Source organism: Drosophila innubila, chromosome X (genome assembly GCF_004354385.1).
Source record: "Drosophila innubila isolate TH190305 chromosome X, UK_Dinn_1.0, whole genome shotgun sequence".
Lineage (NCBI taxonomy): Eukaryota > Metazoa > Arthropoda > Insecta > Diptera > Drosophilidae > Drosophila > Drosophila innubila.
Window position 1 is genome coordinate 14,772,717 of NC_047626.1, and position 23,577 is coordinate 14,796,293.

At 36.0% G+C, this 23,577-nt stretch overlaps 6 protein-coding genes across 6 annotated transcripts in view; all 6 read right to left on the minus strand.

Annotated features, from left to right (window-relative positions):
• LOC117786792 (cAMP-specific 3',5'-cyclic phosphodiesterase-like) overlaps nt 1-9,297 on the minus strand; it is a 74,620-nt gene extending 65,323 nt beyond the window's left edge. The window contains exons 1-3 of the mRNA XM_034625188.1: nt 9,133-9,297; nt 8,586-8,733; nt 6,894-6,973 (exon numbers count right to left, since the gene is read on the minus strand). Of these exons, the coding sequence (XP_034481079.1) occupies nt 6,894-6,973; nt 8,586-8,733; nt 9,133-9,297 (393 nt within the window). The remainder of the gene's footprint in view (nt 1-6,893; nt 6,974-8,585; nt 8,734-9,132) is intronic.
• Nucleotides 9,298-15,261: 5,964 nt separating this feature from the next.
• Nucleotides 15,262-16,031, minus strand: LOC117783467 (thioredoxin domain-containing protein 17). Its single transcript, XM_034620880.1, has 2 exons — nt 15,731-16,031; nt 15,262-15,671 (listed from the first exon to the last, which is right to left on the minus strand). The coding sequence occupies exons 1-2, from the start codon at nt 15,873-15,875 to the stop codon at nt 15,397-15,399; spliced, it is 420 nt and encodes a 139-aa protein (XP_034476771.1). The 5' UTR covers nt 15,876-16,031; the 3' UTR covers nt 15,262-15,396.
• A 1,206-nt stretch (nt 16,032-17,237) lies between these two features.
• LOC117783479 (UPF0729 protein GD16342) lies at nt 17,238-18,097 on the minus strand. Its single transcript, XM_034620892.1, has 2 exons — nt 18,007-18,097; nt 17,238-17,942 (listed from the first exon to the last, which is right to left on the minus strand). The coding sequence occupies exon 2, from the start codon at nt 17,920-17,922 to the stop codon at nt 17,602-17,604; it is 321 nt and encodes a 106-aa protein (XP_034476783.1). The 5' UTR covers nt 17,923-17,942; nt 18,007-18,097; the 3' UTR covers nt 17,238-17,601.
• Nucleotides 18,098-18,582: 485 nt separating this feature from the next.
• Nucleotides 18,583-19,529, minus strand: LOC117783458 (follicle cell protein 3C-1). Its single transcript, XM_034620869.1, has 3 exons — nt 19,511-19,529; nt 18,894-19,456; nt 18,583-18,830 (listed from the first exon to the last, which is right to left on the minus strand). Exons 1-3 carry the CDS (start codon nt 19,512-19,514, stop codon nt 18,645-18,647), a joined length of 753 nt encoding a protein of 250 aa, XP_034476760.1. The 5' UTR covers nt 19,515-19,529; the 3' UTR covers nt 18,583-18,644.
• Nucleotides 19,530-20,424: 895 nt separating this feature from the next.
• On the minus strand, nt 20,425-21,384 carry LOC117783447 (serine protease SP24D-like). Its single transcript, XM_034620859.1, has 2 exons — nt 21,096-21,384; nt 20,425-21,029 (listed from the first exon to the last, which is right to left on the minus strand). Exons 1-2 carry the CDS (start codon nt 21,332-21,334, stop codon nt 20,504-20,506), a joined length of 765 nt encoding a protein of 254 aa, XP_034476750.1. The 5' UTR covers nt 21,335-21,384; the 3' UTR covers nt 20,425-20,503.
• A 760-nt stretch (nt 21,385-22,144) lies between these two features.
• Nucleotides 22,145-23,577, minus strand: part of LOC117782823 (neurogenic locus Notch protein) — a 47,961-nt gene continuing 46,528 nt past the window's right edge. The window contains exon 9 of the mRNA XM_034619873.1: nt 22,145-23,566. Within this exon, the coding sequence (XP_034475764.1) occupies nt 23,223-23,566 (344 nt within the window). The 3' untranslated portion in view covers nt 22,145-23,222. The remainder of the gene's footprint in view (nt 23,567-23,577) is intronic.

Sequence of the window (23,577 nt, forward strand, 5' to 3'; positions counted from 1 at the left end):
CTGCGATGTAGGCAACACCTGTGGCATAAATTTCCAACGCATTTTGGCCATTTCTAGTTCTATCTCTCTCGTTCGCACTAAGCTGTTGCAAGTTTGTTTGTAAATAGATTTATGCTGAATATGCGCAGCTTTCACCCGTAATTTTAGGCACTCCTTGCCAATGCCCTTTCATTCCCCTTGTCATCGTCATCAATTCGGCAAAAGCAAAAGCAAAAGCCAAACATTAAATCACTTAAAATGCCAGTCCAAGCCTGGACAAACAGCTCGCAAGTGCCTTCTGGCATGGACATTGCGGTTTCAGCTTCAGCAATTTCAGCAACAGTTCCGCTCCTTACACCCCCCTTCCCTCTCCCCCCCTTCCCCTTCTGTCAACACCCCAAGTCAGTACTCCATGCGTGTGTCCTTCAAGTGGTTTGGGACACGTATGCGCTACTTTTGGCATTTTGACAGCAGGACGGCGTTTTCATAATAATAATAAGAAATTTGTTTTGTTTTTTTCTTTGCTCGACTTTAATACCCTGTACAGAAAATATTTCAAAGTTGGATATACCAAATAAATTTACCAAATATATTTACATAATATACTATATATACATATATGCATTTTTTTAATGGCTTATGTTTGGCCATATGTTTTCTTTGCACTTTTTATGCAACATATTTCAGCTTCCTTAGTCATTAACCAGCTTTATTATTGTAATTAAAGTGCATTTTGCATTTTGATAAGCTTTTCGATACATAACCTCAACTTTTTTTAGAAACAACTTCCAATATTTTCATCCTAGTGCAATAATTCATGTATAAATTGTTTAAAAATCTTAAAAAACTTGAAAATGTGCCAATTTTTCGATTTTTTCCTATCGAAACGCCCATGTAACAATACAAGAGAGAAATAATCTTAAAATATAGCAGTTTTCAGTTACTGGAACTTAAATGATAAGTCTTTTCTTAAAGCTCTACAAACAGCTTAAGTCACTGTCAAATAGAACATAAGAATACAGAGTATATTGACGTAAAGCAGCAGGAAATTTAGCGCCTTAAGTTGTTTTTACTGGAGGAGGGAGCAACATTTTCAGCATTTTCACGCGTTTGTCACACACACACACACACACTGTGTATTATTGCCGTCTCACTCTGTTGTATGCAAATAAATGCTGAGTGCTGCTCCATCCAGACAGCTTATAATTGTTGTTGTTGTTCTGGTTGTTGTTGTTCTGGTTGTTGCTGTTGTTGTTGTTGTTTGCTCTTGGCTGTTGATGTTTGCATAGGCGGTCCGGCATTCTGTTCTAATAAGCAGCCAACACAGACAGCACTTTGGGGCGTGGCATGGGCAATGGTGCGAAGGGGGGGAAGTGTATGGAAGAGGCGGTAATTTAAACAATGAACTGCCATGCCCATTAATATTACTTTAGGTCACTCGCAAAACTTTGACTTTATGTTGTTGTCGTTTTTGTGCACAACTTTTCAGGCAGGTAAATGGGGAAAGAGCATGGTGTAGTGTAGTATGTGTGTGTATCGTGAAAAACGTGTAAAATCTGGGCCTCTGAATAGGTAATCACGATTTGCATTTTGTGAAATATCGAAAAGCTTTGAAACAAAAAAATAAGGCATTGATTTTATGAAACATATGTTGCTAAATCATAGCAGATATTCTGGGTTTTTAATATTTTATTAAATTTCACTTTGCAAATAAATCTAACTTTTTGGCTATTACACGAATCAAATCCACTTTTTTTAATACATTTGGGAAATACAACCACCTTAAAATTTTTTATGGAAAAGTTTTTATTTATAGTTTATAAAATTTGGTTTTCTTTTAAATACGGATTTCGTTAGTGTAATATTTTGCTTGTTGCCTAGTGTATTTATCATTATATATAATTCAACCTTCATTAATTCAGCTTTTTCATATTCTCATTTGATTTTTAAATATTTTATATATATTTAATCTCATAATATGTTTGTTTTTGCCTTGTGATTTATTGAACAGCTAAATTTTGCATAATATTATACCGCTTATCTTCTTTTCATTTAATTTTTAAATAACTCGATAGTGACTTTTCACCGCTTAATATATACTGGATAAATATAATTTATTATATTATGTTTTATAGTTTAATGCAATCAACGTAATTCACAATAAAATTTAATTTATTTTATTACCTTAAGAAACTGCAGTTTTCATCCTCTATTCACTTCTCTTCCATTTTCTTCCATTTTCTTTAATTTTCTCCATCTGAATAAATAATACCTATCATAATAACGCTCATTAGACCATCCACTTGAAGTTCGTAAAACCTTAATCTCAATTTTGGCAACTTTTATTTTGGTCAACAACAGAAATCCCATACAAAGAAAAATGAAAGAAAGTAGGAAAAATGCGAAACCAAAATCAGGCCAAAACGACGACAACGTCAAATAGTGCAAAGCAAATGTTTTATATTAGGTGGCAGTTGTCGGCAGGGGGCGCCACTAATGAGGCCCTTGGGGAACATATTAAACTTGAGAGGCAACAACAACTCGTAAACATAACAAGAAAAAAAAAACAGAAATAAAAGGCAATGCGAAGGCGAAAAGAAGGGGAGAAGATAGACGAAGGAGTGAGAATCAAGTATATCACGGATTTTTCAAGAGAACACACGTATGTTGTTGTTGTTTTCGCTCTGACGTCTCTAATGCAAAATGCCAACTTTCGCTTTTTTAACATAACGCCGCAACTTTTTAATTTAAAGCAAAAAATAAAACAAAAAAAATATAAATAAATGTAGAAGAAGCAGTAAAAGTAGATGAGAAAAAATTGAGGGAAGGAAACTGTGAAGACAAATCACGGCAACCCCTAAAACAAACTTTTCTGGTATTCAACACAACTGACTCACGAAATTAAAGCAATAATAACTTTGTTAAAACAAAAAAAAAAAAACGACAAGCTTTTCTTTAGAATATCTACCCTACAAATTACAGCAATCTATGATGAGAATGTTGGTCTTTTATTTACCAATACATGTGTATCTTCCTCAAATTGTTACATACTTGCTTATAAATGTTAAAAACCCTCTTGTCAGGGTATAGAAAAAGTTTTCAACAACATCTTCAACTTTGTCGAGCTCCAGCTCGTTTACTTGCTAGATGTAATCTAAAACATAGTAGGGGTATTCAGTGTGAGTTATGTTCATGCAAACAAGTTACTGAATCTTCCTGGCAGCTTATGAATCAAAAGACGGGGTGAAAACCGAAATTTAATCTGACTAATAGAACAAAAAAAATAAAATTCTCTTTGTTTGTCGATATTGTAATAAAAAAGCTGATGACAAGGTATTCCGATATTTCTAATAAAATAGAACATATTGAATCATCTTCTTCAGATAAACGAGCAATTTTTTTCAACAAATAATGTACAAGCGTTTTAGGTATAAAAAAACAAGCTGTAAGCTCTGAAGTAGAGGTTTATCTCAAATTATTAAATGCTTTCAGCTGATAACCCAAATATAAATTAACAATTTCAAATTTCAGCGTGGAAAGTCAAAAACAAAGAAATCAAAATGTGAAAAATCTCGATTACAGATTATATATCTCTAAATCACGACATAATCAATTTACAATCAATTGGTTGATTTATCAGTCCACAAAGAAAACAAGTCTTCCCAAATAAAGTTTTCAATATCACAATGTTTTAATATGAATGTGAGTAATACTTATTCACTCACTAATCCAATCCTACCAAAATAATTACTGCTTACTTGACCCTTTTCTTTGCAGCTACCTAAAGTGATTTGATAAGAACTAATGTACAATGCATCTGATAACATTATCACGACAAGGACGCACGCATAAACGTGTAAGGATTTGATTTAAGCATTCAGGTATCTGACTTGATTACAATTAATGGCCCCAATTTGTTCTTGCTGCGTTTTACATGCGACTATTATTGGGGGGAGCCGTTTGGTAGGGAAGTAAGAAAATTGGAAGGTGGGAGGAGTGAGGAGGGAGGAGGGGCTGCTTGCCGCGTGCCGAAAATTTAATTTTTTTTTTTTGAGGAAGACAGCAAAGGCACACAGTGGCATAAAAAGGCAGGCCAAGAATGAAAGTAGAAAGCAAAACGACAATGACTGGCAAAGGCATCGTAAAATGCGGCCATAAAGAGAACGAGAGAAGCAAAAAAAAAATATATTCGAAGACGCGCACAAGAAGATGCTGACTGTATGTGTGTGAGTGCGAATGGGAGTGTATAAGTGAGTGGGTGTATTCGAATGTAACTGGATAAGGATAGCCTTCGGATATATTGGAATTTTTGGCTTCAGGTTGATAAAGTCAAGGAAGCAGCAGTCGCAGCAGCGGCCACGAAAACAGCGTGAAAATGTCTGCACAAAAAGCACTCAACGTTTTGCGCTCAGCTTATGACTCAAGCCAGCTGACCCATTGAGTGTTAACTGCGCTCTCTGCTCAGTCGCCAGGCAATCAAACTCAAATTTCTGCGACAGCACGTGTAACTTGAGTGACTGTGATGAGGTCCTTGCAAAAACTGTGACAGTGAGTTAGAAAAAGTCACTGTTTTACGCTAAACTGTGACAATAAAGTGACACACTAAAAAAAAATACAGAATTCCTTAAGTTTAATAATTCTATTCAATATTTTTGTAGACAGCCGTTTAATTACAGATTCTAGCAAATAAAATTGAAGCTTGAAGTTTTAGATCTAATACGATTGTTCATGCAACAAATGTCGGATCAATTACAATTCAATTTTTGTATTTTTCAATTTTATATTCAAAGTAATTTTATAACTTTTTATATTTTTGTCGACTGATGGAGTTTTTGAACCATAAAACTATGTTAAACTATTTGCAAAAAAAAATTCTAATAAAATAAAGTAAAAAAGAACCTTGAATCTAAGTTCCACTGTATGGTTCGAACCTGCGAACCAAAACACTTCCATATTTTGGGTAGTTTGTAGCCTAAAAAACTACACAGAAAATAAAATCATTCTAAATTTCAAGTTTAAGATTCTTGATATATTTTATAAGTATGTGTTCAGGATATTAGTGTTCAATAAAGCCACTATGCGGATAAAATGACGAAGACCTAACATTTAAAAAGTCAAAGAAGCCTTAAATATTTAATCTAACAGAAAAAAAAATACGACAGAGCCTCGTAAATCAAAATATTTGCTGACAGCCAAATGAAAAATCGTGCTTGAATCAAGTATTCGTACTTGGTTTAAGAAAATTTGGGATTTCAATTTTCTTTTTTCTGTGTCGATACACATTTTATCAATAACTATTTAAAAAGATTTCTTCAGACATTCTTCATTCACAACCTTGTCAGTTCACAAATCGATTATAAGTGACGGTGACTGTCCTTTAAGCGTGACTTAAACTGTGACTAGCGTGCTCTGAGTCATTTCAACGTTTGCACAGCTGTACTCAAGTCTCTCATTCTCTCTCTTGCGCTCTCTCAGGCTGGCAGTAACGCCTTAACTGGAGTGTGAGCTTTGAGCTTTTGGCTCAACGCATGCGCTTTGCTTGCTCACAAAAGCAACAACAATAAAATTCAATAAAATGTTTGCCGACAATTTTTTGTCTCTATATGTTGCTGTTGTTGTTGTTGTTGTTGTTGTTGCTGTTGATAATGTTGCTGCGGAACAACAGCTGCCGGCCCCTGTGCGTATGCAATGGAATTTTGTTTGCCGCTCGAGTGGCAAGAAAAAAAAGGAAGAAAACGACAACAACAACCACAACAACAAGAGCAAGAACAACATAAAGGCAACAAGGAAAACATTAATTGCTTTGCTTGTTGGCAGCTTTTTGTTTTTGGCATTCGCTGTTGGTGTTGGTATGGGTATTGGTGTTGGTGTTGCAGGAGGTCACTTACCTTTTGCTCTTTACAGCCGCTCTTAGTCTTCAGTCGTTGATGTTGCTGTTGTTATTATTGTTGCTGCAGCAGTGCATCATCATCATTATAAAAGCAAACAATAACAACAAATGTTGTTCCTGATGTCGTTGTCGTTGCTGTTTGTTGCTGTTTGTTGCTGTTTGTTGCTGTTGTTGCTGTTGCGTGTTGTTCGCATAAATTTTTGCACACCGCTTTTATTTAAATATACTTTTCTTTTTATTTTTCTTTACATATACTCGTGTATTTGTGCATATACAATTATTTGCAACTTTTTGCTCACACGCGCTAAATATACTTTTTTTTTATTATTATTATTTTGATTATTATTATTATTTTTATATTCGTTTTATACTTGGCCCGGACATAATTTCAAGCAGCGTTTTTCACATATTTTTCGCGCACACACAACGTTAAAAAAAAACAGCAAAAAATATTTAATATTTATATTGTTGTTATTGTTGTTATTGTTGTTTTGCTTGTTAGCTACTTTTGATTATTTTCAATTGGATGTTTAGAGAAAAACACACACATTTCTTTGCAGCCAAGGCAACAAAACAACGTTAGCCGCACATGGCCTAGGACGACGCTGCGGTTGCCTGCACTGATTTTCAGCGTGGATGCTTGAAACGTTGACGTCGCTGCCGCTGCCGCTGTCGGTGTCGCTGTCGGCGCTGCTGCTGCTGCGGCTGCTGTTTGTTTTGCCAGCTGCGTGCTGTAACTGTAGTTGTTGTTGCGCTCGATTTGTTCTCTTGCAGCAACAAAAAAAACAAAAACAGAATAGAAACCAATTGCGGTACACCCGCGCGCTCTCTCTCTCTCTCTCTCTCTCTTATTCTCTTTGCTGCTCTCATCTTTGCGCTTTTGGCTGCCTAAGCGGCGACGTCATCATGGGATTGGCGCAGACGCAGGCGCCAGGAATGACAACTCAACTCAACTCAACTCAATTGACAAAACTAAACTCAACTCACGACTCAGCATTGAGTTCAACTCAAAGCTTTAACTCACCTCAAACGCTTGTTTATCAGCTGCGGCGCTGCTACCGTTAACTTCTGTCGCTGCTGCTGCTGCGATTCCCGCTTTAACCGCTTATCGCATTGATTTCTGATAACTTTTTTACGTTTCTCTTCTCTTCTTTTTTTTTACACAACACACAGTAACAACAAAAAAAAAAGTAAAAAAGACAACAACAAAATTATATATATATATATATTATATAAAACGCGCGTTGCACGATATTTTTCAATCAGCGTTAGCTTAACGTAATTTATGCGCGCTTATCAGCCAATGACACACACTCACACACACACACACAGTGTCGATAAGTGGGGTAATCGCTAATCGCAATCGACATCAATCAACGATCATTGACGAATTACGCGCGCGGTTTTATATTTTTTATGAAATCTTCGAATTGGATCGGTGGGGCAGGGGGTAGAAAGTGATGAGAAAGTGAGAGATTGTCGCTAGAGAATCGCTCAAGCAGAACGCGTCAAATGGACTGAATTAGACTCTGGTGTGGTCTCGTCTGCTTCGACCCGATCGAAATGGAAACTAAATTGGAAATAGAAAACCCATTGAGACAGACGGCCAGAATCAGAATCAGTAGCAAACACAACACATGTGCAAGTGTAAGTGTGTGTGTGTGTGTGTGTGTGTTGTATTTTGTGTATAATACATGCGCCGACACACACAAACACACACACACACATCGACACGATTTTAATCACACACGCAAAATAATAAAATTGAAATGAAAATGAAAAACATTATCGAAACGAACGGAACAGAACCGAACCGATTCGTACCGAATTCGTACCGAGCAGAAGTCGTCAATCGAAATGAAACGATCAACGGTTCGGTTTCGGATACCAATGCTAATATACTCAGCACGACTATTGAATACCCTGCAAAATATCTATTGACTTTGATAACTCAACTGTTGATGAAATAAATTCTAATTGCCTGCAAATCTAATCTTATTTTAATTTGTCAATTATTGTTGAAACGAATAGGAATAGAGTAAAAATTACATACATATGTTAAAGTCGTATATACTAATTACGATTTTTTTCGTTAAATTTCTATAACATTTTCTAATCATTGTAAAAACAAAGCACAAATAAACAGTTGATCAATAAAAAATTGGGTTTCTTTACGATTAAGTCAGAAATTATTGATTATACTGTAGTCCCAATTTTCAAACAGTATATACATATATATTTAGAACTGAAACTGATTATTATCTTTATATTAGGTGGTAACTTTTAATTTTTCATAAAAAAGAATTTAGCCTAAGATACATTTTATCGTATAATAACATATGCATGTCTTATGTAAATATTTAAATCAAGGCTACAAACCGGTTCTGAACAAAACCTCTCTGAATCGGTTTACTTTGTTTAAAAAATCAAGAAAAATTTAAAGCAATCATTATTTTTTTTTTTTTATTTAATTGAACCAAGGCTCAAAACCAAACCCTGGATTGAGATGGTATTTAAATCGATTCACGAACCGAACCAAAGGTTGGTTCTATGTCGAACATTTACCAAAGTTTTGGGAGCCTTGATTTAAATATATTTTAAGAAATTATTGCAGATTTTCAGATCTCAAATCTATGTCAAAATTACTGACACATATTCATAAATTTATATATTTTAATATTTTCCACCTTCAAAGCTCCTATCAAAACTAAGCTACCCCATTGGCGTTGCTGCTGCTGTTGTTGTTGTTGTTGTTGTTGTTGTTGTGCCGCAGATGCCGCTCGATTGCGATCAATCTGCTGCTGCCGCAGATGTTGTTGTTGTAATTGTTGTTGTTGCCAGATCGTGATGATGTTGATCACGCTCTGATATTGAGTGCATTTGTATGTTTGTGTGTTCTGTACACATGTACAGATGTGTGTTTGTGTATAGTTGTTGTTGTTGTCGTTGTTGTTGTCGATGGTTGACTGTTGCTGCGCGGTGTTGTTGCTTTTTTAGCGGCAGTCAACGATCGTCAACAAAATTGATCGATGCTCGCCGCGCTTATGCTTTTTATTGTTGTTGTTGTCGTTGTTGTTGTTATTGCTGTGGTTTTTGTTTGTTATTATAATTACAATTAAAGTGAAGCGACTGCGTTGTCACAGCAATAACATGCACAACAACAACAACAGCAAGCACAATCATAACGCTGACGTCGACAGCAACGGAACCAAACAAGCGCTCCACCCCGCACCACCCCGCACCACAACGTCGCGTACTCGTACCGTACCCCAAACGGAACGTGGAGACAAAACTGCGTCGCCGTCGCAACTCAACTGCGAACTGTAACTGCCGTAGACAAGGTGGACGTCGAAGTCGACGTCGACGCCGACGTCGCTGTCGCTGCTGACGCTGTTAACGATTTTCAAATACCGCCCCCCTTTCCTCATCTTCCCCCTTTATCTGGTCTACGTTTGGCGAACTGCATGTGTCGTCATTAGCGACACAGCAAGCGTCGACGTCGACGTCGACGTCGACGTTGAAGTCGGCAGAAGCGTCGACTTCATTTGTTTATTTGGCTTGTACTTGTTGTTGCTATTGTTGTTGTTATTGTTATTGTTGCCTTTCGGCATTTGGTTTGTTTGGTTGGACGCTTATCTGAGAGCAAACCGCCCAGCAAAAATAAAAAGTTTTTGCTGTAGTAATAAGACCAACGTGGAATAGAAAGGGACCGATAAGGGCTATGAGACTGCGAAAGTGTCTATTATCGATAGTGTGGTTATCGAACTATCGCCGTAAGATTGATCTGATATGTTCGGAAAAACAGCTTGTCGCGCAATTGTTTTGGCAAAATAATCAATTCTAAGATCAAGTTCTAAAATGAAATAATGACAATAAATAAATACCAAAATTACATCAACTGCGAGAAAATAAGCTCAATTTATAGATCTCTCAACTTAATTGTAATACTATAGTTATTTTAGATGATATCGTTACTTATGAAAAAAATCATCATAAAATCAACTACAATAAAAAAATTTTGTACTTTTGAATAATTTCCCGGTGAGGTTGCTCAGGTATAACTAGTTTAAAAAAAAAAAGAGAATATAAAAAAAATATGCAAATGCTTCCTCAGCAGTTGCCTGGAATCGAATCTAAGCCAGTTCTGAAATCATAGCATTTATTTTTTGTCATACTTTTGCTTTTCTCAGAATTCATATTCTATTTATTACCATCTTTCACAATAGGTCAACAACTTTTCCCTTACTCTTTTGTTTAACAATCTTTTCATTTGAATTATTACTCTACTTATATTTTTTTGGCAAAACATTACATTTATGCAATCTTAACTATATTCTCACTTCTACTTTTCGACTTTTCAAGAAAATAAGGCAGTCAGCAAGTAAAGTTTGTTTTATTCTTCTCAACTAAATTTCATATACACTATTTCTCAATACTCTTTTGGGCAAAGTGTTTTTACTCGCTTCTTCCCCTCTCTTTCAATGCCTCTCCAACTTTAACGTCTTATGATCGCTAACAAATTGTCTATGTGCTCGCTAATTTTGGATAAAGCTCATCTATTGGATGTAAATTTTTATTATACCCTGTGCCCATAAAAAATGGGCAGAAAAGGGTATAATGTTTTTGGCAGTATGTATGTAACAGGCAGAGGAGAAGTGAAGAGAAGCCCGTACACTGATAAAAAAAATGTTCTAAAGTCAAGATTTTGGTCTCAGAACTAAGATTTTTGGTCTAAAAAATGCGTCGAGAACATAAAATTCTTAAATTAAGAGAACATATCTTGATTTTAAGAACATTTTAAATAAGACCAAATTCTTATTTTAAGAATAAATGTTCTTAAAATTAAAATCAAAAAATAAAATAAATAAAAATTATTATTATTTGGTCTTAAAATAATCTTATTTTAAGGCAAAAATATTTAAGATGAATGTTCTTGATTTTAGAACTTGGTCTTTTTTTCAGTGCATCAGTCAAAATAATTTAATAAAGCGTTTTGCAAGCGCATCAAATCTTCGGCGATCAGAACAGCATCTAAGAATAAAGGCACAGGGTATCCTACTGTCGAGTGCGCTTCACTAATCCGCTTGTTTTTTATTTGCATTCTCATTTATGATCCATACATATTGATGATATATGCATTAAATATTCTATGTTTGCTGTTGTTGTTGAACTAAATGCGTCAATTAAATAAAATAAAAAAATATACAAAGCTCGCAGATACTCGTGCCAGAGATACAGATACAAATACACACAGTGACACACTGCGACACCCACACCTGCTGAGTGTGTATAGAAATTATTAATAAATTATGATTTTGGATGACACTATAAATCGCACTGCAGCTATGTGTGTGTGAGAGTGTGTGTGTGTGTGTGTGTCTAGAAAGCTATGCTAATCAACAGCGCGTTGAGTGATTTAAAACAACAAATGCAACAACAACAACAACATCGAATGGAGCATTTCAAATGTGATCTCGCAAATCCAATATCTACAATATATCTACAATATATTTAAGTGTGCATCTATTTTTGGGTGATTGAGGAGAGTGGGCGGTGGGGAGGTGGACGGGGGTGCTGAATGGAGTGCAGGTGCTGGGGGGCGGAGAATTGGTTAATGGGGATGTTTATAAGTAAGCCTTCATCTGTATAAGCACAAGTGTGCGTTTTTTTTTTCTCTTCTTGAAATCTTTAATTTAATTTATTCTTGGGTTTTCAAATTTTTATTAGCTCTTTAATGACATTTTGCTGCCACTTTTGGACGATGTATTGAGGAGACCTCACAGGGTCTGACGTTCCTATATCCCCACCCCTCATCCCTCTCACTCTTCCTCTTCTCCCCCCCTTCGCGTTCAGGCCAAAAGCAATGGCTGTCTGGCCTGTTACGTGGCTCATTAAGAATTTTTAGTTTTTAATTGACAAACGACGGCGAAAGAAAAAATTAATAAATAAATGAAATAGGAAGCAACAACAAAACACAACAACAACAAGAATTCACACTAAAGAAATGGCAAGCGAAATAGATTTTGCTTTATATTTTCGATTTTATAATTTTCAAATGAGCCAAAAAGATGTCAGGGGCTAAAAATTGGAATGCGAAAGCAATGTTGACAGCAAGTCCAACTATAATCACATTTGGCTGCATGTGTATGTGTATGTTTGTGTAGGTTTGTGTGTGTGTGTGTGTGTGAATGCCTGCGTAAAAGGGAGGAAAATTATGGACCATAATCAAGCATCAAGGTGATTCGATGCATGATCTGATCGTATGATCTTGAGTCTCTGTCCGTGAAGATAGTTGAGGCTTTCACCATTACAATTATATCATGATCTTCTGTGCAGTACACTTTTAATTTTTTCTATTTTAATGGCTTTTTTTTATGAATTTTTAAAGAGTTAACTATTATTCTACAAACCAAAGATTCTGTTCCGGTACGTTCCGAAACAGCTATTTACAATAATTATGACATCAAAGTAAAAATCTAGCTCTAGAAGAATACAATTTTTTTTAACGAATTTAATCAATTTTGAATGCAAAATAAATTAAGATGACAAACCATAATCAAAATGATATTTCGCTTGAAAATCGGTAAAGTTTTGCCAAAGTTATGACAGTTCGAAGTTACTCAAGCCCCTGACCTAGCAACTTTGCAAGACACAATATTTCTTAATATTGACATGATTTTTTACAAGAAAATTACAGGCTTTAGAATCAAGTTTAAAGTGTTGTTTTATACTAATTTCGATATAAGGAGTTGATTAAAAGTGAAAACTTGAGATTTAATATTTTGAATTTTTGAAATATCAAAGGGGGGACCCTTAGCATCGAAATCGATTCTTGGTCGAAAATAATTAAATTTTCAAAATGAATTAAATTTGAATGCAGAATGAATTAAGAGGCCAAACCATAGTCAAAATGACATTCCGCTTAAAAATCGGTTGGGTTTCGGCAAAGTTATGACAGTTCAAAGTTGCTCAAGCCTCTGACCTAGCAACTTTACAAGCCCAAATTTTTGTTTAGTTTCACATGATTTTTCACAATAAAATGAAAGGTCTCAGAATCAAGTTTAAAGTGTTGTTTTATACTAAATATGATATAAGGAGTTGATTAAAAGTGAAAACATGAGATTTAAAATTTTCAATTTTCGAAATTTCAAAGGGGGGACCCTTAGCTTCGAAATCGAGTCTTGGTCGAAAATAATTAAATTTTCAAAATGAATTAAATTTGAATGCAGAATGAACTAAGAGGCCAAACCATCAAAATGGTATTCCGTTTAAAAATCGGTTCAGTTTTGACGAAGTTATGAAAGTTTGAAGTTAGTCAAAATTTGACTTAGCAACTTTACAAGTCAAAATTTTTGTCCAATTTACCATGACTGTCTCCAATGAAACGTCTCAGAATCAAATTTAAAGTGTTGTTTTATACTAATTAAGCTATAAGGAATTGATTAAAAGTGAAAACTTGAGATTTACGAAATGAATTAACTTTAAATACAGAGCAAATTAAGAGGCCAAACCATGATCAAAATGACATTCCCTTACCATTAAATCCATTTAAATCCTTTCACATTTCAGGGGAAAAAAGCTTTAACCACATTTTTCGATAAGCTTCTCGACCTCGAATCCCCAAATTTCGTTTCGTGATTCAATTTCAAAAGTTTCTAAAAATCACTGCTCATAAAAAGATGTTTTTTTTTTAAGTTATGATCAATGTATTGTATATATATTGTATATTAAAAAATAAAATTTGCTCCGACTATTTTTTCATTCTTTTACTAACTGTTACATTTTTGGATTTTATAATTTAAATAGTGTTTTAAAAAGCATTTTACTTTTTTCCATTCGTATGTATATATATGTATTAATTAAAGAATTTGTGTTTATTTCAATTTATTAATAATTTGACTATTATTTAGTGTATTTATTTTTATAAAGCGATACATATGTACTTAAGTATTTCCATAACTTTTTGTTATTTGCTAGGTTATTACTTATCTCCGCATCATCCATATACACAAAATATATTCAAGGGCAACTACACTAAGCAGTTCTTAAGTCGATCGTTCGATTATTTGTTAAATTAGTTTAATTTAATTTGTTTTTCTTATTTGCTTGTTGGTTTTCTTTATTATTATTTTTTGACAACGTGCAAATATTGATTAGCACCACACAGTCAAATGGAAGCAAATTATTTATTTGTACATTAAAAACCAACAACATTACAAAATTAAATTAAGGAAAAAAAAAAGGTGAATGGCCCAAAAGGAAACTTGCAAACTGGTTTTGAAACGAGTCTCGAAGAACAGATTCGGATTGGTTTTGAAACGGAACAAGGACCGAACCCTTAAAATTATTTATTTTAATTCGCATTTAAATCATAAGTTAAGAATAAATTAATTTTCAAAATCTTGAATTTTCTGTGTTTAAAAATGTATTTGATTTAAAAAATCATGGTTAAAAAAAGCAATAAAATTATTTTTTTTTATTCAATTGAAACAAGGCGTACATATATAAAGCTTTGTTTGGAACCACCGAACCGAATCTTTTGCCAAACTTTGATGGTTTGCAGCCTTGGAATTGACGACAGCAAGAAGAGGCGGGGACAAACGAAGCGCAACAGTTATTGCCGGTAAGCCTGCCTTTCATTACAGCTTACACCAAACCCCCCTCCTGCCCCACAAATAATTATTTCAATAACAACGCACGCACAATCAAAGCAGCTGCCAAAGAAAGAAAAATAAAACGAGAACTTATCTTACTCCTCTCTCTGTCAGCGCTGTAAGGGCTGTAAGGGAAATCTATTCTCGGGTCGATGGCGACTGTTAAAGGATTTAAGCTGCCGCTACAGTTACCGTTACCGCCGTGTAAATCTGTCAGAACTAACCGCAAGTTAACTTACCCCAACCCCCCAAGCAATGCAGCTGTGTGTGTGTGTGTCTGTGTGTATGAGTTTTACCTACATTTGATTTGGCTAATATTTAATGGCTGTTGCTTGTTTTTATGCACATTATTTGTTTGTTGAGCGAACGCACGCACACACACACACACACACCTGTACACGCACACACGCACGCACACACGCAACAATGTCCGAGACGTTTCACGCGTACGAAAACGAAACGAAATGGAACCGAAACTGAAACTGAAACCGAAACCAAAAACCGAGCAACGGGCGCAACGCTTCAAATTTCTGTTTATCGTTGCTGCTGCCGTTGCCGCCGCTGCTGCTGCTGTTGCTGCTGCTATTGACGACGCGCCGTACGATTCGTCCTGCCCGACGACGTGCGTGCTAATAAAACGCCGACGTTGTTCAGACGGCCAGGTTTGCGGCAGCTGCTAACGTTGCTGCTGCTGCTGTTAAACGAGCCCCCCAAAAATTGAGTTGAGTCTCGAGCAAATTGAGTCGAGTTGCGTTCTGAGTTAAACTCAAAACGCTTGTTTATTTTACTCTCTCTTATACAAACATTTACACAAACATACTCACACTCAACTCACACACATACACATCTCGCTCTTTTGGGGCAGCTATACAGTTACTTGCATGGCACCGTTATATCTATGGAGCTTTCCAGCTTCGCCTCATCAAAGAAAAGCTCAAGCAGCGACGGTTTGAGCAGCTGATCGCCCTCTAAACGCTCGCTGCCATTCCAGCGCAGCAGCGACGGTATTTGAGTCAAATTGAACGGATCATGTCGGAATTTATTATTGGTCATATCCTTCCACGCATCACGATTGCCAACATCCACCGTATAGATCAGCGAATCCGGATGAGCATTCTCACGAAACGCAGTCTCCACACTCTGCTCAACTACATACAAATAATAATTTATTAATCAACTATTAATAATAATAATTATTATTACTCACCTGCTACACAATCGGGACACCAGCTTCGACCATTGCCGTCCTTTTCGCCAAAGAAATACATGTAAATAAGGCAATTCTTTTTGGCTTGCACTTTGAGTGCATCCATCAATTGCTCGTATCCTGTCAATGGCACGTATTCCGGCATCTTTGCTGATATATTACTCCTACTATATCTGAACTGTAACTGTTTCTAGATTTATCATACGCGTTTTATGAGACTGTTATCGCCTATAGATTGCGTCAATCAGCCAGCAGCAACAAATTTAAGAAATGCCGACATTACCGGCATTCATCACTACGTAAACACGCCCTGCAGTGTTGCCAGACTGCACAATTTGCTAGAGCTGTGACGTGTTGTTCAGATCAAGTTCAAATAAGCGAGTTAACTATTTTATTATTCATGATCAGATTTTAAGTCTTAGAAATGCAGTTTATTAAAATACACGATCAAATATAATTCTTGTACATTGATAGTTTTGAAACCATAGCAATTGAATAAATTAAGCACTATCATTTATGATTGAATGCAACTTAACAAAATCAACTATAAACATCGTTAATAAAGAAGAAAGCAAAATGACAGATTTAGTTCAGTGCTAAAATATACGATAGAACTTATTCAGTAGTTTGAAGAAAAAATCACAGCACTAGTAAAAAACACTTCGTAGCGTTGCCAAGCTGCTCAATTTTCAGTGTTTGCTTTGGTATTTTTTTCTGAGCCGTCTGTAGTAATCGATAAAATTGAGTAGACTTTGGTCTTTGAAAAAGTTGGCAGTGCGCATTGATTGAACTGAGCGCCAAACGTGAGTTTGACTTTAATAGTATTGAATACATTTTATAAGTTTTTTAAATTTATGTCTGACAGTTTCATTGCCTTGATGGTTGTGGCAGCAGCAATTATGATGGTTATGCCGAGGTCCAGTTCAAATAGGGGGAGAACTATGTCTTTAATTGAACTAATTTGAGTATTCCCGTTGAATTATTAAAAAGTTGTTTTTTAACATTGTAATTTACATGCTTAAAAAAGAGGTAGATGTTGGGAACAAATGGGACAAATTAGGTGTCTTTCATTGAATTACGGTCAGTGTATCAATATAGTGCGCAAAGAAGTGTAGTCTTCGAAAAAATGCTGATGTAGAAGATCTCCCCTAAAAGAAGTTTGCAAAAAATTAACGCAGCAACTGTGTAAGTTAAAAAGGTACCGAACTGAACGGTATCCTACAATTTCGGGTCCTAGAAATCAAACTGCATCTTACATTTTTTGAGTTATAATCATGGTTTCACAGAGGTAACAAGATTTGAAAACAAGTCATATACCGAAATGGGTGTTTTGGGTCAAAATGTTGACAAAATCGATTATAATTTGATGGTCAAATTGCAAAAAAAAGAATGTATGTATATTTCACTATCATATTTAAGATTTTAACAGAACTTGTGCTGATTTTAAAAATGTAGTACAAAAGTGGTCGCGATAACTGCACAAAGTAGCTAAAATTAAGGAAAACCATTTTAGAGTACAATTTGAATTTTGTAGCGATGTGGCCAATAAAAATACTATGTATTATACTAATAAAAACTTCCTCCCAACGCCCTTGACAGAGTCTGTTTCATGAAGTTGAAATTTAATAATGATTACAATTTGTTTTAACTGCTTACAGTTGTTGTCGTTACTTTTAATTAGTTAATATTACTACATGCTGTTACAGTTAATTCTTTGATTTAACATTGTCGTTAACGTTAAGTTAAGCGTAATTTGTTGCTGATTTTTATATTAATTTATCTACCCCCCACCTCTCGTCAAGAACATGGAATGCCTACACTTCAAAAAAAAAAAGAGGGCTAACTAATACATAAACTAAATGCAAATTTAACTAATTATCCTTTTTGGTTTCCACTCCTGTCGTCGTCTCATCAGTTTTTGGGATTGGTGTTGTTGTAGCTGCTGCTGTTGTTGTTGTGGTTGTTTCGTCTCCATCTCCAGCTGCTGCCTCCTGCGTCTGCTTCTTGCCACCGGGAACAAATGGACAGACGCCACCCTTGCACTCAAAGGGAAACTCCGGCTCCGACTTGATCACATTCCCCTGTGCGTCCTTCTTCTCCCAGGGATTCCAATAACGCAGCATAATCGGCTGCACGAACTTGTGCCAAATGTAGAGCAACAAAGGGATTATGAAGCACGGCACACACACCATCTTGCTACGTCGGCTTTAAACTGATTGAAAATTATTGCAAGTGGTATTTTAACTTTGTTTAATGCTAATTTGTTGCACACTCACCTTTACAATAAATATCTTCTGATTATTCTATCCAGAGCTGCCAACTTTTCAGAGGAAAAAAGATCTGTTTCTGGCTGGAAAGCATCCGAAAAATAGCTGAAACCGAGACGGAACAGCTGATTTCCAAATGTGTTTTAGTGCTGCCAACTTGTTTTAAAAGTAAGGTCGCAACGACTGTTGACAGAATTTGACCGTTAAAAAAGCCAGTTTTGAAAAAACTAATATAAAGAAAAGAGGTAAAAGATAAATAAAAAAAAATGCTACAAAATTCTAAGCAATCAAATCACAAAGAAAAATTTATGATTTAAAATATAAAATATAAAATAAATAAATTTAAAATATTAGATTCTAAAATAGGATTAGCAATAATGTAACCCAAATCACAAAGAAAAATTTTGGACTTAAATGTTTAGCTATACTTTATAAAACTTTGAAACCTATCGATAGCCGATAAAATAAGCTAAGCTGGCAGCAGTGGTGCACAGACACATCGCTATCGATAGTCCAGTTGTGCAGTATTTAATTTAAAAATACTAAGCGGCGTATTGCAATAAATCGATAAATGCCTTGCTTTGATTTTGTTTACATTGCATTTGTAAATTGTAGTTTTCTAATGTTTTTATTTGTTCAACATGAAATCAGCCGATTAATGGACAACGATAGGGAACACCCTCTTTGCAGCAATATTCGCGTCCAGCCTGTAGATTGGTATTCACCCATTGATTGTGGCAGTTCTTGATGAAGAGATAAGCACGCTCCTTGTGGCAATTGTGCCCCAGTGTGGCACAAACAATATTCGCCGAGTTGGGCAAATGCTGCACAATCTGCGGATGAAGAGAGGGAGTCAACTAGTCCACTAATGAGAGAGAGAGAGTCTGTTCACTTACCGTCTCGAGACATTTGGTCTGACACTGTTTGCGTCCAATGGCGTTGCAGGGAAACATGCGATCCATTTCATTGTGGATCAGCGGCGTCTCCGGCAGACCGTTCTTAATCTGCGAGGAGAGAAAGACGCCGCAGGTGCAGGGCACAGGTTGATTCAACGCTGCCGTTGGCGGCGTCGGTGGCGTTGGCAGTGTATTATCCAAACTGGACTCCGTGGTGCTTGTTGTGCTGCTGCTGCTGCTGTTGCTGCCGGACTCCAAGCTGACAGCGAGAGTTGTGCTGCTGTTCGTCCCTGTCTCTGTCGCCGTCTCCGTCTGCCTCTCCGTTGTGGCTGCTGTTCTCGGCGTGCTATTTATGATAAACTCCACGGGCACGGGCCAATCCGCCTCTGTAGTCGCCGGACTGTTGGTAGTGCGCAGCTTAAAGCGCTTCTCCTTCATGTAGCTCGTCTTGCCGTACAGTGGCTTCTTGTAGGCAATCTTGCTGGCGTCCACCAGCTGCTCCCAGGCAACTGCAGCCATCAAGAGCAGCAGCATTGCCATCAGTCTTGTACTTCTGTTGCAAGCTAAAGCTTAAGATTGCTGATTAACTGCATCCCTGATAAATCAACTCCACTCACCCATCTTTCTGTTTGTTCTTGCTTGATACTCGATTGACTTCTGATTGAGATTTGCTCAACTCTGCTGCATTTTATGCAGCATTTTTGACATTGTCAGCAGTTTTTTGACCTCCAAACTGAGCTGCAATTGCACTCCATGAAGTTCAAGTTTAGACGCCAACAACTTCGTCAGCGTCATTGCTGTACGGTCTCAGATTTGGGTCAGGGAATTCAAGAAACAGCTGCCACTTTCGGCTTGCATTGCAGATTCTTCCCAAAATTGTCTCATTCATCAGCCAAGTTGGCCCCTCTTCTCTTCTCTTCTCTCTTTATGCCCCATCTTGCATTGTTAACCTTTATATCGCCGTGATGCATATCCGCAACATACCGATTTTACATATATATCTCGGAACTGAGAATTAAAATATGCAATGTTTTGATTTAAAGTGTATCTAAAACATGCATGTTATTTAATTGTCTCTCGTTTTTATATTAATATGTTTTTCACACTATATATAATTGCCTTTCCCGCCAATTTTGTGATTTTTTTAAATTTAGCAGCCCTTAAATTTTTATGTTGCAATTTTCATTATTATTATTATTTTTTTTTTATTTAAGAAAAAAGAATTACTTCATTTATTAATTTCAAAGCTTTGTATTTTCAATTTTTGATGTTCAGTCAATATGATACATATGATATTTTATAATATTAACCCGAAAATATTGGAAAAAAAAGTGCCAGGAGTATTTTTACTTAAAATAAAAAATGAATCAAGAACTTTAAAAAACTAAATATTGGAAAAAAAAGTGCCAGGAATATTTTTACTTAAAATAAAAAATGAATCAAGAAATTTAAAAAACTAAAAAGAATTGTAAAAAAAAAGCGTTTCAAAATCGGGTTAAACAACAACAAGCAAAACAAACAGATTTTTCAATAAAACTCGACTTTATTACTTGAAGAAAATCTCAAATCGGTTGAATTCTACTCTAGCTGGAAATTTGGAAATTTCCACCTTACAAATTGGCATGTTTAACAATCCAATCACGGTGATAGAAGACCTTGGCATAACCATCAGGATTGCTGCTGCCACAACCATCAATGACAAAGCCAGCAATGCCGATGAGTTGGCCATTCTGGACAGCCGGGCCGCCAGAGTCGCCATTGCAGGCGCCGTTGCCCTCCTTGTGGGCCAAGCAGATCAGGCTGCTGGTGAACATGAAGGTGGAGCTGATGCAGCTCTGCTTGGACAACGAACTGAGCGTATTCCATTGCAGGAAGCGAGGGGAGGGACCCTTTGTGGAGAGACGACCCCATCCGGAGATGAGCACCTGGCTGCCCACTGCAGTATCTGAGCTGGCCAGAGGAATGGCCCTTATCACGGCAGAGTAGCTAAGCGATTTCTCCAGATATAGAATGGCCACGTCATTCAAGAAGTTGCCATAATTCTCATGCACTATGACCTTGGATACCTTGATGACAACTCCGCCGCTCTGGCGATCGACGGATCCGGCACGAATGCTTAGCTGCTTGGCTGGAGTTCTACAGATGAAGTGGAACCATTGTTTAGTTGCTGATCAATTGAGGAGCATTTCTAAAATTACTTACACCTTCAATGTGCCGTCAGTTGCTTCGCTGGTGACGCAGTGGGCAGCGGTCAGGATTACTTGGGGAGCGATAATGCTGCCGCCGCAGATATGGGAGCTTAAGTGGCGCAAGGACACCTGGTGAGGAAACTGCCCCACAGTGGCATCTGCTCCTCCCACAATGCGTCCATCCAGCTGACTATGAGGAGCAGCTGAGGCCAGAGAAAGGGCCAAAGTGGCAACTAGAAGAGTCTTCAACATGGTTAATACTTTGCGATGATTCCCAGAGGATTTCCGATTGCAAATAATGCCTGATCGACAGTTAGAGGAACCTTTTATGGAAGTCGATTCGATCGAATTGACTTTGATATCTTATCAGTTGTTCCGATTGAATTAAAAATTGGTTTCTCACGATTGAAAAATTTAATTTATGGTGCTCCAAGAACTAATAGATTGGGAATTGCCCCCGATCATAAAGTTACATTCGAGGGATTCTCCCATTATCAAGTTATAAAATTGTTTTCAATGGTCCGAATTGATTTGTGATTAAGAATAACAATTAAGATTATAAAGACATCAATATAAAATTTATTTACGTTCTAAGGAAATAGAACGAAATCAATTTTCAAACAATTAAGGGAAATTCTTTTGTAGGAAAGATATAATTTTGAACAATTCAAACAGATCATCTGAAAACCCAGTCGTTTAAAATAAAACCATTTTGTGTTTTGATTTTAAAATAATTATTTTATATTTATTATGTCAAAAAAATTTGCATTTGCATGTTTCGTTCGCTGTTTTAAGTTAGGACAACAAAAAATTGTACAATTTACACATTTAAAAATAAGAAGGGAGCTCAGCAAAACTACAAAAAAAAAAGAAAAATAATAATAAAATAAAACCAAATTTGAAATATGACAAAATCGCGATTACAAAAATTTGTTGCATATTTTTTGAAAATACATAAAATATATATATTTATCGCTTTCATTTAATAAACTTAAATTGTAGTTTGCCTAATGTCTAACTAAAAAAATTGTTTGTTTCAGCTCGGAAAAATTATAAAATTTGTTGTCTTTTTTTTTGTGTGTTTTCAACTTAATTCAAACAATTATGAGAATCTTTTTACAATTTATGCTTAACTAAATAGATTTATATGTAGAATTACATAAAAAGTTTAAATTTAAATGTAAAAAAAAAATGTATATAGTTTTTTTGCAGAATGTTTTTGTTGTTGTAATCGTATATATGTATATATAGTATAGCTAACAATTTTGTTTATATAAGCACTTCAGTTGCGAAACTAACAGCTAAACATTGTATTATAATAGATTATGCAATTAGTTTAATGAATTCTGTTTTTTGTTTTTTTTTTTTGTGTTTGTTTAAACTTAATAGTACACGGTAAAACGAAGTCGATGCTCTAATTGTATTGTTAACTAATTGAATTTAATTAAGCTTATTTAGGGCGCAAGAGAAAAACGTTGGCCGACAATTACAAAATACAATTACAATACATAATAATAATAAAAATAATTTGCGCTAATTATAAATGTTTTTGTTTTGAATTCTTCGTTCGTTTATGTTTTACTGGAAGCTGTGAAACGGGTTTTCCCTACGATTAAAAAATGTATATAAAATTTTGTTTTTTGTTTTCTATTCTTATTTTTTGAATTGTTCAAAACTTTTGCGCACACAAATTGTTATTGTTATTGTGTATGTGTGTGTGAGGGCGAAACTGTTCACTAACTACTTAAAACTATATATATATATGTATATATATTGTGTTTATATACGATATATCATTTACGATATACGATTTCAACGCGCACTGTACAACAAAGATTAAGATTAATCATTTAAATTACTACAATTATTACGTTTGTTTTGTTTTAAATTAAAGCTTAAGTTCTAGGCAAAAAAAAAGAGATTGTTTGGATGTGTTGGAAGGGAGGTAGGGAGGTGTGTGTGTGATTGGGTTGGGAATCTTGTCGTGTTGTTGTTGGATTGATTAAAAGTCAAAAACTTTGCTAGCCCTCTGGCTGGCCAATGGGCGCTCTTTGAGTGCTCATCCATCATCATTATCATCCTGTCATCATTCTGTCTCTCTCTCTGGCTGCAGTAAGCACAACACCTAGGTGCGCTCATGTCAAATGTAAATGGCCTCGGAACCCTTGTTGGCCTGATGTCCACCGGAGATGTACAAATTGTTGGCCGCCGGCGATTGAACGCCCTCAGACCAATCCGAATTGCTTCGTGGCGATGACGATGACCAATGTCCGGGTGATTCCGGTGATGGCGTCGGATAGCTGTCCAGCGTCTGCACCAGATGCTGTGGCGTATGTCCGCCCGAATGTTGGCTGGGCGGCGTTAGGTACTGATAGAAGGCCTGATTATGCTGTGACGATGGCGACAACATGTTCGTCGATGGCGATGAACCCGACATTGAACTTTGTATTGAAGGCGGATTCATTTGACCCGAGTGAAATGAGTCTGTAAGCGAT

Excerpts from the sequence above, each read along its gene's own strand:
- LOC117783467 (XM_034620880.1), bottom strand. The coding sequence starts at position 15,875 with ATGCCGGAATACGTGCCATTGACAGGATACGAGCAATTGATGGATGCA. Across the intron at positions 15,672-15,730 it reads GTGTCCCGATTGTGTAGCAG|TTGAGCAGAGTGTGGAGACT; the intron begins GTGAGTAATAAT and ends ATTTGTATGTAG.
- LOC117783479 (XM_034620892.1), bottom strand. The coding sequence starts at position 17,922 with ATGGTGTGTGTGCCGTGCTTCATAATCCCTTTGTTGCTCTACATTTGG.
- LOC117783458 (XM_034620869.1), bottom strand. Across the intron at positions 18,831-18,893 it reads AGACCAAATGTCTCGAGACG|ATTGTGCAGCATTTGCCCAA; the intron begins GTAAGTGAACAG and ends CTTCATCCGCAG.
- LOC117783447 (XM_034620859.1), bottom strand. The coding sequence starts at position 21,334 with ATGTTGAAGACTCTTCTAGTTGCCACTTTGGCCCTTTCTCTGGCCTCA. Across the intron at positions 21,030-21,095 it reads ACTGACGGCACATTGAAGGT|AACTCCAGCCAAGCAGCTAA; the intron begins GTAAGTAATTTT and ends CTTCATCTGTAG.